The sequence below is a fragment of the Canis lupus genome, chromosome 32 (assembly GCF_048164855.1).
Source record: "Canis lupus baileyi chromosome 32, mCanLup2.hap1, whole genome shotgun sequence".
Taxonomy (NCBI): domain Eukaryota; kingdom Metazoa; phylum Chordata; class Mammalia; order Carnivora; family Canidae; genus Canis; species Canis lupus.
This window is the reverse complement of record NC_132869.1, coordinates 31,075,505-31,090,561: the sequence shown is the minus strand read 5'-3', so window position 1 is coordinate 31,090,561 and position 15,057 is coordinate 31,075,505. Positions and strand designations below refer to the sequence as shown.

The 15,057-nt window shown below is 43.1% G+C and overlaps 1 protein-coding gene across 34 annotated transcripts in view; it reads right to left on the bottom strand.

Moving 5' to 3' along the window:
• Window positions 1–2,538: 2,538 nt before the first annotated feature.
• Window positions 2,539–15,057, bottom strand: part of TPM1 (tropomyosin 1) — a 28,538-nt gene continuing 16,019 nt past the window's right edge. For 4 of the 34 annotated variants that reach the window (XM_072808991.1, XM_072808981.1, XM_072808994.1 and 1 more), the window contains 7 exons: window positions 14,252–14,369; window positions 12,886–12,956; window positions 12,047–12,122; window positions 11,524–11,586; window positions 11,178–11,247; window positions 9,670–9,748; window positions 8,065–8,263 (listed from right to left, as the gene is read on the bottom strand). In XM_072808991.1, the coding sequence (XP_072665092.1) occupies window positions 8,260–8,263; window positions 9,670–9,748; window positions 11,178–11,247; window positions 11,524–11,586; window positions 12,047–12,122; window positions 12,886–12,956; window positions 14,252–14,369 (481 nt within the window). In that variant the 3' untranslated portion in view covers window positions 8,065–8,259. Of the gene's footprint in view, window positions 3,447–4,499; window positions 4,699–8,064; window positions 8,264–9,665; window positions 9,749–11,177; window positions 11,248–11,523; window positions 11,587–12,046; window positions 12,123–12,553; window positions 12,630–12,885; window positions 12,957–14,251; window positions 14,370–15,057 lie in introns of those variants that run through there. The other 30 variants (XM_072808999.1, XM_072808985.1, XM_072809000.1 and 27 more) reach the window with 14 other exon arrangements.

The following is a 15,057-nucleotide window of genomic DNA, read 5'->3' as shown; positions in this document are numbered from 1 at the left end:
CACATAAAATTTATGACAGCCGTTGGAGGAATGTAGCTCTGAAAATTCTCAATGTCAAAAAGTATATATAATGGAAGGAACACTTCTTCCATTCCCTGACATTTCTAATTTTTTTCCCCAAAACCCTGTCTCCAATTCTGGAAATGATGGCTCCCTGAGCACCTCAGTGCTTTTTGTTTTGGTTGGAGAATTCGGATTTTTTTCCCCCTGTATGTACATTTGACTGCAGATTTTAAAACAAAATCACATCTACAAATAGTGTCGACAAGTAGAAAAAATGGTTAACATACACTCAAATATTTGTTCAAGACATTTTTTCCTTCCTGGAGAAAAAAAAATTAGGCCAAAAGTATTAAACTCTGGATACATACCAGCATACACAAAAATTAATTTTCTTTCTGCTAATGACCTCACCAGGGGCAGTAAGTAGAGGATTTGTTCTCAATGCCAGTCTCAAAAAGTTCAGAATGTATCCAGGAAGTGCTTTTCTTTTTTTCCCCCAGAGAGATTATGGAACTCTTATCATAAATTGAAACATTTTGGGGGAAATGCTTATTTCTCACTTGTACCCTTCCTCTCTGGAGGGCCCGAATGTTTTACTCTAAACATGGCAGCTTCTTAAAGCTGCTCATTCTGAAATCTGGGCCTGCTAATGGAATTTGGGGTATGAATCTTGAACTATTTCTCTGTACTTCATGATTTTCTAAATGGTGACCGTATCAGCTTCCAGCCTCGGTGCTTCCACTTGGAAGAGCCCTTATCTTTCTCCTGACCTCACAGCTGTGGCATGTTCAGAGATTATCACATTGGAGCAGCCCCAAGGCGTGTGCCATGAGGAGACAGGGTGTTCCTTCCTATCAAAAAGATCAGGTAATAACTCTTCAAACTGGCATGATACTTCATGAATTCATTATTTCTACCAGATCCCTGGAGCCCAGGAAGTCAGGTGGTAAGCCAGTCACTGGCAGTCATGTCAGCTGCAAAGCTGATTCCACCTACATCTTCCCGGTGTCCTCCCCCAATTGTATTTGTGGCATCATGTTTTTAACTATCTCCAGCAGTGGCTTTTCTTCTGATGCAAAACATCTGAAACAGGTGGGAGAACCCAAACAGGGCTGCGGCATCACACAGGCCTGAATCTGAAGGTCGACCCCACTCCCTGTGAGCCACGGGACTGTGAGTAGTTTCACGGATTCCCTGAGCCTCGGCTTCTGTGTAAATAAAACAGCGAATGATGGAGAACTGAAATAATACTTGTTTAAGGCACTTATAGGTTCTGGCATAGGATACCTGAGAAGAGTATTAACAGCCATCATCATCTGGGGCGAAGTTAGTGTTGTTCCACTTTTAGAAGTCAGGAATTCAATCCCCTGCGGTGCTCTCTGGAGCACATGTGGCGTGAGCAGGACAGCAGCAGTTAATGGTTAGCAAGCATATCCTGGGTGCAGCACTATGTACTTTGGGATGTGGGCGACACGTTCCAGTCCCATGGTACTGCCTTAGGTGCTAGGTGCTAATCTCATCCTCATTTCATAACTGAAGAATCTCAGATTTAGACTTGACTGGCTAGGCAGCTAGTAAAGGTGAAGCCAGAGCTGGCTCCCCACGTGAAAGAGTGCTGGCTTGGGAAAGGCCTCTGTCACTGTAGTGAGGCAGAGACCAGTCCTGGCCTAGCTGAGGACCAGCAGTGAGCCTAGGGGCAGTGAAGACGGGGGAAGACCCAGGACATTTCTTCACCTTGAGCAAGGGGACAGCTTTTTAGAAGTGGGAACCAGAAGCCTGGCCTCCAGGCTTCTTCTTTGCCTTCCATGCCCTTCCTCTCTGTGGAGAGAAAATACTTGATCAAAGGGCTTGGAAGAACAGCTACAGATATATTTAATACTTTTCAATGAAAATACTATGTCATCTGTCACAGAGGAGTTTTCATTTCCATTCTATCATGTTTGCTTTTCAAGAGAATGTCCTTTTCCGCCATGCAGCTCAAGTTTGGCCAACTCATGTTTGTAATCTACTTTCATTTGCTTCAAGTCTTCAGGAGTGACCTGTGTTATTTTCCATTTCTAAGTCTGAGAGAATGAAGATGTATTGGAATTTCGAACTCAGCAAGAGCGAGAAAGCAGGAAATCACGAAGAGCCTTTCGAGCAACACTTTTCAGTAGTCACACAGCTAGAAGAGGAGAGCACACTTGGTGCCTTCACCCACAATGTGCTGATGTGTATGTGTCACTGCTGAAGCCTTAGCTAACTTGGGGGAAAATCCCCAAAGCAGCACAACCACTGCAAAAGCCTGTATGAATGTGCAGATATACACTTGGAACATGGAGAAAGGTCTTTGGAAAAGAGTCTTTCCCGCTGGGTTATAACATTAACAGACCAAAGGGATGCTGCCTTAAGAGAGTGGGGAGGATGATGCACAAAACCCACTTGCCCCCTGATCTTTGGGACACTGTTTTAAGAAACCATTCACAAGGGAAGGTAGGTCGACCACACCATCCAAAGTTCACAAAGTAAAAACATACAAATGACAGGACCACCAAATTTAGAAAATGTCCTACAATGTGCATTTTATTCCATACCATTATACAACGTTTACATATAGTTATAACTCTTATGAAAATGTTTCTTCTTTACCAATTGTACATAGTGCCTAAATCTTTCACTTTAACATAAGAGAAATGGAGAGTGGAAATCCACATCGAATGCTATCCTATAAGTTGTAATGAGCCGCAAATGTGCCAATGAGGAGGCTAGAAGTCTTACAGGAGCAGCGTGCCTTACAAACCCTTGGCTTTAGTGAATTCGGGCATACAGGACCCACAGTCTCATCTTGTAGTAAAACTCAAGACAAAATAAATTAGTGTTGGACAGAATTCTAAATTGAACAATATTGAACGAAAGACCACAGTGGGACTTTTTGTTTAAAGTAGCACCAAACCACACCTGATTGCATTTTCAACATTAATCTGCCTGTTGAATACATCGTTGGCACTTTGAGTGGAAATCTTTCTGCTTTAGTGAGGATCGCTAGACTGGCGGAGTACGCGGTGTTGCAAAACTCTCTATGAAGTGTGGCAACGTCAACCTGGGAAATGGCACATTTAAGTCATTACGGCCCTGCCACGGGCTTGCCTTTGTGTGTGTGTGTGTGTGTGTGTGTGTGTGTGTGTGTGTGTGTGTTTTCCCCATCCCCTGATCTAGCTGGTATCTCGTGGATGTTTTCTGTGACAGTGTAAAAGTAAATAAAAATGCGTTTAAGGGGGGGTTCATGGTAAGCATGGTGTTACAAAACAAAACAAAATAAAACAAAACAAAAAAAACCCAACAAAACAACATGAAAGAATGTGGTCGCAGCTAAGGAGGTTTTCACATGTTGTTTAACTCCAGTAAAGTCTGATCCAGCATCTGATGCATACTAAGGTTTTCTTCTTTGGCATGAGCCACTTTCTCTGTGGTGGGATTAGAAAATTAAGTCATAAATAGCTGCACTCTGGACACAGTGGCGGTTTGCACATTTAGGCAGGCAAACATCAGTCACAAACAAGGATGAGATGATTAGGACAAGGCATGCTGGTAAGATATTACTCATTTCCAGACAAGGACCTACAAAGGGGGAAGACGTCTTTGACCTGAAGGAGCTACAGGCACAGCAGGGTCTCACAGGGCGGTCAGGTAAACTTTCACCAAACGTTCACTCAGAAAAAAAGCACAGGTGGCGCTTGGCGAAGGTCTGCTGGCCCTATGCTGTAGGGACAGGGAGGGGTGCCAGCAGCACTGAAGTTAATACAGCAGATGTTTCTGAGTTACAGGCAGTTAAAGGTCTGGGAGCTGTGTTGTAACACAATCTCACAGAAGACAAAGAGGACGTAAGTAGGTTTTCTGGCAACTTTTAAAACGATTTATTTCTGTTGCTCGTTAAAAAAATGAATTATCAACATATTTCATGCACACTTCAGTAGGACATTTTCTTGCTATTCTTATAGTTCTATTTATTATTAGCATGACATTCTCACCAGATTCCAACAACACCATTAGACGGAATAAAAGCATACCTTTCAGACAATCAGGGACTTCTGACATGAGCTCCTGTTTTCAAAAGCTATTTTGCCCAAGCATAGGTACATTTAATCAAACACTATACCAGATATTAAGAAGTCAGGAATACGAATATGTAATAGCTATGTGGGTATATATATATATATATATATTATATATACGATGCAATATATAATATATATATATATATATGTATATAGTCACTCCTCTGCTTTGGCTTTCTAACTTAAAGCAGGACTCAGTTCTCTGTAGGAAATACAAAACAATTTTTGGTCCTCATTATGTATCAGTTCAAACAAGAGGACCTGCAGTTGCTGAATTGTTCTAAGTATTTAATCCATATACATATATGTAATTTTACCATAAAAGCAGTTTGGGGGTTTAAAGAGAACCTAATTATTCCAGATATAGAGGGAAATGCAGGTGAAGCCAACTTTTTAGCTAATTCCTTCCATGTACAATTCTGCAGAAAGCAAGTGTTGTCAGCCCTACTGGTTGAAGGTACGGCAGTCATAAGATTTCCTGCCCATGGGCTCCATTCCTAGAATTCAGCCCAAGCTCTTTCCTAAGTTTAATCCTCATTCAGGGCCAGCTTTAGTTGGTTAGTTAGGCGGCGGTTTTGCTCAAGTTGCTGGTAGAGTTGATCTGTACAGGTCAGCAAGCAGGTTAGCAGAAGAGAGGCAGAAGGAAGAGAGGTTAGCCAGACTTGGTAAAGGAGTTAACAGCACACAGAGATACCTCAGGTCACCTGCCGAGCAGCTCACCCTTCCCCGGTGGTCATCTGTCCCATGCCCAGGAAGGGTGGGTGGGAAAGGCCTGGCAGACTTAGGAGCCACCAGGATTTCTCTCTTGGTGGCCGGGGAGGGAAAGGGAGCGACAGGGGTGAGGAAGAGAGAGGAGGAGGGGGATGTTCCTTTTATACCTTACTAAAACCGCTGCATGAATAGAACCACATGCAGTTTCTGGCAACAGCCTGAGGAACCGAGGCAGAGCATCACAGTGGAGATATTACGTTGAAACTTCAACCTGCCCATTTTGCCCACCTCTTCCCAGAACCCCTTTCACTTGCACTCCTGTGGCTAGAGCTTTCCTTTCAGGCAGTACCAAGAGGGACCCCCAGTGGCTGCTTCATGCAGTTTTGCAGAACTAAGCTCCCTGTGCCTCTGCTTATCACCACCATACAGGGTGCTACCTTGCTCAAAGAGTAACACAACAGGTACTCATTTCCGAAGGAAACTGACTTAAAATTCATTTGCTTACTAGTTGAAAAGAATGGCATTCATGGTGGTGTGAGATGGAGGTGTACCGAGTGAACAAAATCTCAAACTTCCACAGGGAGACTAGTGCAACATGAATTTTACACATTGGCATATAATCTGCTCACATGGCAGGGCGGTCAACCAGAGGGGTCATCAGGCTGTATCTGATGGTCCAAGGGATGCTCCCCAAATGATAAGAACCTGGCACTTACCATAAATAGCTGGAGGATATAAAATTGGTTCAAATGACAGTGACAACCTGGACCTAGAAATTCTACGTACTGATTTTGAAAGGCTGACAATCCCATCCCTGGAGAGAATGCACTATCAGCCTCCAGACTGGCGTGTGTTGGGAAACTGATCAATTCTTATTTTGGCTTTCTCTCCTATGTGGTAGGTGATGGGGAAGATGCCATGTACGTTATGCTTTATAGCTCAGAGTATCTGCTACTTATCCTCTTTGCTCAACCACATCCTCTAGATATTCAAAACCCTAGCCAAAAGTCACCTTCTCCAGGTAGCTCCAAATGTATACCCATCTATAGGTTCAGACACACTTCACTTCTCTACCTTCCAGCAAGATGGCCAGCTCATCAAGGGCAAAGAGCATTTCTGGCTCATCTCTTCACATCTCCACTGCCTTCTACAGTGTCCTGTGTAAGGCACATGCTCCGGGGTTGCAAATTTAAACCCTACCGATATAGTCACACTACTACATGTGGGGCAATCGCCATAGGCAGGATGTCTCAGTTTGCTGAGCTAGTTGTCTGGCCAAACTGGGATGAAATAACTTTAGAGAAACCCTAAAGAACCTAGTCAATGTGAACTCAGCTTAAATGACAGTTGTCCCTACCACATCTCCCTTTGGACATGCTCCACTCAGCTACCATGGAGCTGGTTTGCCTGGTGGCCTGAGGGCAGGGACCAGAAACAGTCATACATTTAGCAGTATTTTCTCCTCCTTTCCTACCTCCCAGATATCTGAAACCTCTAGCGCCCAGATGAGCAATGCTCTCTGTTTGGTCCTACCAGGTTCTTGCAGTAGCAGCAGCTATGGTCTGGCCCTCTAAACTAGAAACCTGGATCCCAACAATTTCTGGACAGAATCAAGTTGCTATTTATCCACTTGTGAACCCTTACCTTCTTGGGCTATTCTAGATTTGCCTTTCCAAACCATCAGTTTTCCACTTCCCCTTGTAGAATGTATTAGAAAAAGTGTGAAAGTCTCTGGTTTAAAAAAAAAAAAAGAAAAAAAGATGTGCCTCTAGAATTAACTGCACATCTGCTCAGCAGAACTTTTAAACTCATCATTTTGTCTCTAGTAGGAAGCAGGGTCAAAGAAGGGCTCACTTCAATCAGTAGGAGCTAAAAAAAAAAAGGGGGGGGGGTTAGGAATCATAGTCAAAAGCAGACCCAACAAGCCTTAGGGGAAAAAAAAAATCCATGAAATTTTAGAAGTCTTTACACTCTCGAGAGAGATGTTGATTCTAAATTTTAGAAAGTCTACTATATCACTATTGAAATAATTTGTGGTCCTCTTAAAAAAGTATTTTTTCTCTGATCTGAAGTCTTTATAGTGTGATTGACATTATTTTCAGTTTGTCTAAGTTGAGTATAGTGGTACATATCAACCCTCTCAGTCTAACAAAAACAGATGAAAATCACCCACATTTAAAACACAGGAGAAATACAGCCAGATTGTTGAGGATGCAGAAATGCTGGGAATTAAGAAACAAAAGTTCATACCATTTTAAAGTTCTAATTTTGCAATGTGTTTCTCTTTTAAAATCACTTAGCTCTTGTTTTTGGAGTGAACTAGTGAAGCCTACATAAAATAGAACTGTATTCTGAACAACTACTACTAACTACACTTTTAGAGAGAAAAAAAAGAATTAACTCTAATGACTATACTTCAAAAATGTCTACAAATGAAGGAAAAAACCCCAGTTATTATCACAAAGAATATATATTCTTTGTGATATCTATCTATACACATAGATCTATATCTGTATCATCTATATCTACCTATCTATCTATCTCCTCCTAAAAAATATGTGACGTCCTTAAGGGCACAAAAATGAATCTGGACCTAAACATTATCATATTTAGAAAACTTATGATGTCTTTCTTGATCCAAATGAAGGTGGCTGAGTAATGAATATACTTTTAAAATGCTTTGTTCTTTGTGCCGTGAAAGGATGATTGACAGTAACCTCAACTACCGCTGTTGAATACAAGTTCTTTTTCACGATTCCAATTATGTGAATTCCAGGCAGTGTGGGGTGCTAGTTAGCCACGTCCCTACAAGTAGGGCCACCTCAACATCAACACAGAGGGCTCTCCGTGTCCCATGCCAAACTTCTGGCAGAGGAAGACACTGCTCAAGGCACATCTTCTCACTCAAGCAAGCAAATGTGCAGAGGTTCTCAATGAGGACTACATACCAGTACCACCACCACCTCAAAAATACAATACAAAACAAACCCCCCTACGCAGATACCCAGGCCTCACTCTAACCTTTGCAAACCAAAACTCTATGAGAGAACCACGCATGAATATTTTTTGAAAGTTCCGTAAGGAACTACTACTGGTTTAGAAATGTTTAACATTAATGTTGAGAATGGAAGAAAAAAAAAAAAAAAAAGGTAGTGGCTAAAAACTAATCCTCATGTGTGTGAAATAGATTTATCATTTTATTCAGCGTTGAAACTAAAATGTCAGGAAGTAAGAAGTAAAAAGAATGGCAAACAGAGAGAGCTTATGCAGTGTTTATTTGACACTGAAATGAGGAGCTTCTGTACAATGGAAAGCGGTGTGCCTGGCTCTTGGGCAGGGTGCTAAAAGAGCGAGCCAGGGCAGCTGGGGAACATACAGCCACCTGCAGAGCTCAGAGAGGTGGGACAGCCAGCTTGATGAAGGGGTCTCAGGAGGAGTGAAGCAAAGAAACTTATCTGCATGAGGAGAAAAGGTGGGAGAGAAAGAAAACAAAGTGGCACAATGGAATAAAGGAAAACCAAACTAACAGATGAGAGCAGCCCTTGAAACACAGGCCAGAAAGCACACATGCAAAACCCTCTGCCAGCTGCACCTGCAGGAGCATGTCCGTCCTCACCCACCAGCGTCTGGACCCAGGGCTAGCGCAAGTCCCTCTAGGGGAGGGGCCGTGGCCAAGACGACCCAAGAACAGAGTTCAAAAATAGATTTTAAGCTAACCCACCTTTTAGGATATTCAATCCATACCTGATGCTATAAGTTTTCCCCATAGAATCACCACATTTTAGCACTGGAAAACTCCTTAGAGACAGACATTCTGATTTACTCCCACATTGACAAATGAGGGAGGAGAGGATGCAATTCTACTTTCCATGGTGACAGTCACTGTCTCTAATGGTGATGTGGAGATTCTATAACCGGGAAGGCAGCAGGCACATGCCACACTCTTCAGGCTACCAATTTCTTGCATGGGTGGGTGGGGAAATTCCTAGCTTATACAGAATTCAGTGCCTTATTATTAGAATGAAGAGAACCCTCTGTGGAACACTGGAGGTTAGAATTCAAAGAGGCAGAAGTGTAATGCTAAGGTTTGGTTAGCCATATGCGGATTAGTTGTGTCTGCTCAAAGTTCTCATGAGAATGAGGGATCTGCTCCAATGCTCACTGTCTCACACAGTTAAAGGTGGGCCATTAACTCCCAAACTCATACTGTGTCATCAGTGTTTTATTTCCCAATACTTTGACACCAATTAGGGTGTTCAATGTGAGTATTTCTTTTACCTAAACACAGAAAATTAAAGGCTCTGGTATCCAGGAGATGAACCATTTCTTTCCAGAATTCTTAAAAGCAAGAGATGATCCCTCACAGCATCATTCCTTAGGCTGTACTGGATCAATTTCCTCTCAGATCATCAGTAACTGGACACTTTAGGGTTCCTTAATTTCTTTTACAAAAATTATACTGTATTTAATTGAGTCTCAGGAAGCCAATTTTTGATACTTCTGGGGAAGTTCCCGCACAATTCCATAGCCTTCTGAGTTTACTTGAACCTGGTTTAAGTTCGTAAGAGGGTAGTGCTCCAATCGTTCATATTTCAGTTCACTGCTTGGTGGGAACAACCTAGCTCAGAGATTGTGAAATAAACAGATTCTGAAAGGAAAATGATTTCTATAGCTAGACTTAATCTGCTTGGCTTTTATATTAGTAGACTGTGAACAAACAATAACTATCCTAAGGTTATGCAAAGAATAAACAGAAAAGCGTAAAGATGGAGCTTCTGGAGGTAGAGAAGGGAGCAGCGGTGAGTTTATCATATTAGCGTGAGGGCACGGATGTGAGCAGGCAGGGTGGATGAACATTTACATGGAAGTCATATCGTTGAGAGCGTGGTCCAGCTCCTCGCTGATGGCTTTGTACTTCAGTTTCTGAGCGTACAGCTCGTCTATGACCAGGAAGTGGAAGGCAGAGATGCAAGGGCATGGAGAGTGATCAAGAGATGGAGGGTGGGGGTGGGTGGCGCGGACGCCATCCCGACACAGCAGCAAGGAAAGGGCAGTGCATGAAGGAAGTGGTATCGCAGCAGGTGGCCAATGCAGGAGGCGTGCGTTTTGTTTTTAAATGAATTGAAACAAAAACAAAAAGAACAAAAGCCATTAGAAAATAAAACAAGAAGACCCAATATGAAAATCATCACAAATGTGGTTGGTATGTCAGTAAACCATGGTAAGTCCTAAATGAGACCACAGAAGGCTGTCTCCTGGGTAGGTGATAGAACACTTTTCCTGTCTATAGCTGTATTTTAATGGTGCTGGCGCGGTCAGCTACCTGCGACTATAAACAGTGGGAAAAATATCCAAGGACAGGGTTTTGGAAGGACAACTTGTGACTCTTGTCTGTCATTCTTATCTGGCTCCACCTTCAAACCACTGACTTCCTGACCAAAATGGACTTCTGGGTTATGGGTTTCTGGGCACCCTGGAAGCTGCCTTGTGAAGTCTTCTAAGCCACCCTGCTCCTGGCCCAGGAGGCTTGAGAAGCAAGGAGAGCTACAGGTTTATGGTGGTGCTGTGCCAAATCTGCAATTTAGTCTTTGTAATGATGAAGATTTCATACTTCTGCACTTAGGCAGATTGTTCTGCAACCATCTGTCACCCACTCTTCCTCTCTAGCTTGGTTATTGTCTGCACCAACCTTTGGGGCCTCTGCCAGCCCCTTCTGCCTTTCTTGAATTTAAGTATTTCCCTTTCTTTCTTTCTCATTGCTGACCCTTCTCACGACTCAGAGTTCCACATTTAGCATTTCTGTGAGATTAAGGTGGGTGTTCCTAAAACAAAACCTACGTACCTTAGGGGAGAAAGGCTTAAGTATAATCTCAAAAAAAAAAAATAGTCCTATTATCCCCACACCCCTTTCAAAATGTGGAGCATCTCGAGGACATTGAGGACATAAACCCCACCCTTATGTTGGATTCTTACTTAGAAGATGAGTTGTGTCTAAAAACAAATCCATGCCACTCTGACAATTAGGAGGTATTAATAGCAGAAAATAAGCTAGTTGCTATCACCCTACAACCACCTCACCCACAATGACAAATAAACCTGCCATACTTCTCCAGAGTGTGACATAAAGCTGGATGGCATCTGCCATTAGAGACAAACGGGCCTCTTCTGGTGGCTTGAGTCATCTGGTGAGCATAGGACTCAGGTCCAAGAGTTTTAAGAGTCACAGAATGAAAACCCCAAAGGACAGATAGGAAGAATATGCAAGAGCAAAAAAGTGTATCAAGGAGGATGCACTTGGATTGGAAAACTGCTTTGCAAGGTCAGTATGCAACTATAGGACTAAATTAAAAACAAACCTTAAGATCTTACCTTCTAAGTCATCAATGCTTTTCTCCAATTTAGTTACTGACCTCTCCGCAAACTCAGCCCGAGTCTCGGCCTGCAATGATTCCATTTATTTCAGTCAAAATTGGGAAGCTTTATGTCGCTAGTAGCTACAAATATAGGGAACCCTAGAGCATGAAAATGAAGCACAGCACCCGTAAAATGGATCTAGAACGACCTGTCAGTCGCTAGCATAGCACATTAACGCCAGGACTGCCTTTGAACATTCCTGACTTGGATTACCATACTTCTTGGATTACCATACTTCAGCTCCGTAAGAATGGGGCTCAGTTAAAATCCAGTTGGCTTCATTCTAAAACACTCATATTACCTCCTTCAGCTTGTCAGAAAGAACCTTGATCTCTTCCTCATATTTGTCTTCCTTCTGCGAGTACTGTAATTAGAAAGAGCATTCCAGATGTCAGGCTATAGAGCTCACTCTACTCAGGTCTTCTAATACAAAGAAAGTGCCAGCCCAGCCAACAGATGTTGAGGATCTCTTAGGAGGTAATGGAGCCTCTGGTATCAAATGGCATGCTACAATACATTCTCTGTTTTCTTGCCTATTGTTTTACATGGGTTAAGAACAAGATAACTTAGCCATGTGGTGTTTAAACCAAGCAAATTAAATTGTTACAGACGATTCACATATTCAACATAAAATATTTTCCCTATTAAAAAAAAATGTTATCCAATAACCATCAGGACATCACCTCAAAATGATGCCATTTGCTAAATAAAACGCCTAAGGGACTGTTGCTTTCATCGGCGGGGCCTCAGATGAGAAAAAGTACGTGTTTTTTGAGCAGCTCTTATGAGAGACTCCTTTCCCCCACACCATGCTCCTGGCCTACCTTCTCAGCCTGAGCCTCCAGTGACTTCAAGTTGTTCGTCACAGTTTTCAATTCTTCTTCAAGCTCGGCACATTTGCTAATGTTTTCGATCAGAGGCAGAAAGGATGGGAGACAAGCCCAAGGAAGGAGGAGAGAAAAAGGAGAGGGATGGGAAAAAGTGAGAACTGAGTCCTAGAGAACAAAGGGCTGCCTTAAAGTAGCCAAATCGTCAGGTAGTAAAATGCTCAATTTTGCCAAGGACACTGTCCCCCCAACCCTGCAACAGCGGAAAGGCAGGGTGACAAAATCCAACAATTCTGAAGTGTGATAATTTGGCTTCTTTTTCGGCTGCACCAAAGAGCATTTATGAAGGAAAAACAAAGGAGTATAAAGGACCCAAAGAAAGCACTTAAAGCAAGATAGAAGACAGCAGAGGGTGTCGTTATACCAAACGAACCAGTAGACACTGGAAGCTGAAAGACGTCTGCATTGCAGTTAAACCTAAAACCACACATGAGCCATCAGTACCTTATCCTCTGCAGCCATTAATGCTTTCAAGGTCTGATCCATTATTCTTAATTGTTCTTCCAGCTGTCGAACTTGGCTGTTAGTGGACACAGGAAATGCACAAGGCCATTCTCAAAATCAGTGTGCAGGTAAGGCATGCAGTGGTACACGCATTCATACAGACACCCCACACAAGCCCTCCGTGTTCCGTACTCGCAGCTCATCCACGGCAGATGAGCACAGAAGGAGCCCGGAGCTGAAACAGGTAAATGTGCAGCTGCCAGAAGGTCATGCTGTTTAGTCACTGCTCTGTAGCATCCCACACACAGCAGACCGGCACCAGGCCTACTTACCTTTCTGAGAGCTCAGCCCGTTCTTCTGCGCGTTCCAGGTCGCTCTCAATGATGACCAGCTTACGGGCCACCTGTAGAACAGACACACATACACACATCATGAGGGTGGCAAGCTTTGAGTAAGGGGGCAAAGCATGGGCATGGAGGTGGGGAACGGATCTACCAGCCCCTAGAACTTCTTATAGACAAAGAAGATGACTCTCTTTCCCATGGACTGGAAAGAAGTAACTCTCTACTGGGAGGGCCAATGGAGAGTAGACCAGAGGCTTCGGCTCACAAAGATCCAGAATGGTTGGTTTTGAGTAGGCAGTCTCATTTTAAGTCTAACCCAGGTGAAGTTCCTATAATTACATAGCCAGCCTAAGTGTGGAAGGAGGGAGAGATACAAAATTTACAATCTCAAAAATAGCAGCACGATGAGACATGATCCATTTGATGCTGTAAAGGTAGGGGCTGCCAAAACACACTGAAAATAATCCTGAGAACTCTACCAATTTAGAGCCCTGTACCTCAACCTTCTCTTTGTGGAGGAGGTTAAAAATGACAACAGAATAGCAACAGAAGCTAACATAAGATGAGCTGGTAAGATGACTAATCAAGCTCTCGATTCAGTGGAGGAAAGAACCTGAGAGAAGAAGGGATCCTCTGAAGCGTTTCAAGTAGTGGGCATAGGGTAACCGGAGTGGTAATAATGGTGGTCATAAAATAATTTTAAAAAGTAGAAAAAAAGGGGTGTCAATACCATTTCAAGATAGCCATGATACATTAAATGAAAACTAAAACAAATCATTAGCTTTGTTATCACAGGAGGTTGTTCTCATGGGGACAGGACCAGAAGTTGATTTACCTGTGAACTTCTCTTGACAATGGGATTCTATCAACTGGAAAAGAGAGGACAGACTGAAAAAAGCCTTTTGAATCTACATGGACTTTAGCGCAATGGACTGTGTCTCCATGCTGCCTGAAGTGGATGGTGCTAGGTGAGTCACACCAGGAAGAGCTGCCTGCGTGGTGACAATATGAGAGGCTCTTTCCACAAGTGACAAGAGGCCCAACTGCCTTTTCTCCAGGCCAAACATCTTTTGTCCTGGTCGGGATGCTGCAAAGGTGGGGGGCAGGGATCCTGGGGGAAACTTTGGTCTTTCTCAATGCTATGGATTGGCTTTATGATAAAGCCTGGGATCCCCTAGCAGGATCAAATCAGAACTATTTTCTGGAGACAAGGGAACTCTGTTTCTCAAAACCACCCATTTCCACCAATACAGCAGTGTTTCACAAAAGAACCCAAGGCTCATAAGCATGGTTCCCCAGCCCCCACCAAGGCCACTGCTGGCAAGTCATGAGGCTTTGGGTCCCAAGATCTGACCTCTTCATACTTGCGGTCGGCATCTTCAGCAATGTGCTTGGCCTCTTTCAGTTGGATCTCCTGAATTTCCATTTTCTCCTCATCCTTTTGGGCTCGGCTTTCAATGACTTTCATGCCTCTGAAAAGTAGACAAGCAGGAAGATCCAAGGTTTAGAGGAGATCTCCATAGGCCCACACTGCACTGGTCTGTGAGGCTTGGTGTAACGGGTAGACCAAAATAGAGCACAGAGCTGCTCTTATTTTCCAAACCATGAAGTAAGAGTTTCCAGAGCTTAAGACAGAAAAAGACATACACATCTCTGTTTTTTGTGAATGAAACCTCACACTTTCTTTTTTTATTTTTTTTTATTTTTATTTATTTATTTATTTTTTTAAATTTATGATAGTCACAGAGAGAGAGAGAGAGAGAGAGAGAGGCAGAGACACAGGCAGAGGGAGAAGCAGGCTCCATGCACCGGGAGCCCGATGTGGGATTCGACCCCGGGTCTCCAGGATCACGCCCTGGGCCAAAGGCAGGCGCTAAACCGCTCACCACCCGAAACCTCACACTTTCAATACTGGTGAAAACTGTCCAGGGATCTAATGTTAAATGAAAGGTGCAACGTCAGGATCCCGTTTGAAACTGGGAGGCACGGAAACAGGAAAAGCCAACATGTTTTACTTGCTATATAAATCATGGGATTTCTTCTTTTTCCTGGTGAGAAGCTTCAGCTTGAAAGTTTTAACAAAAACAAATTTTGTCTTCATGTACTTCTTATTAAGAAGGTAGCTGTTCTTACCCCATTAGCTACAAATGTGACTGAACC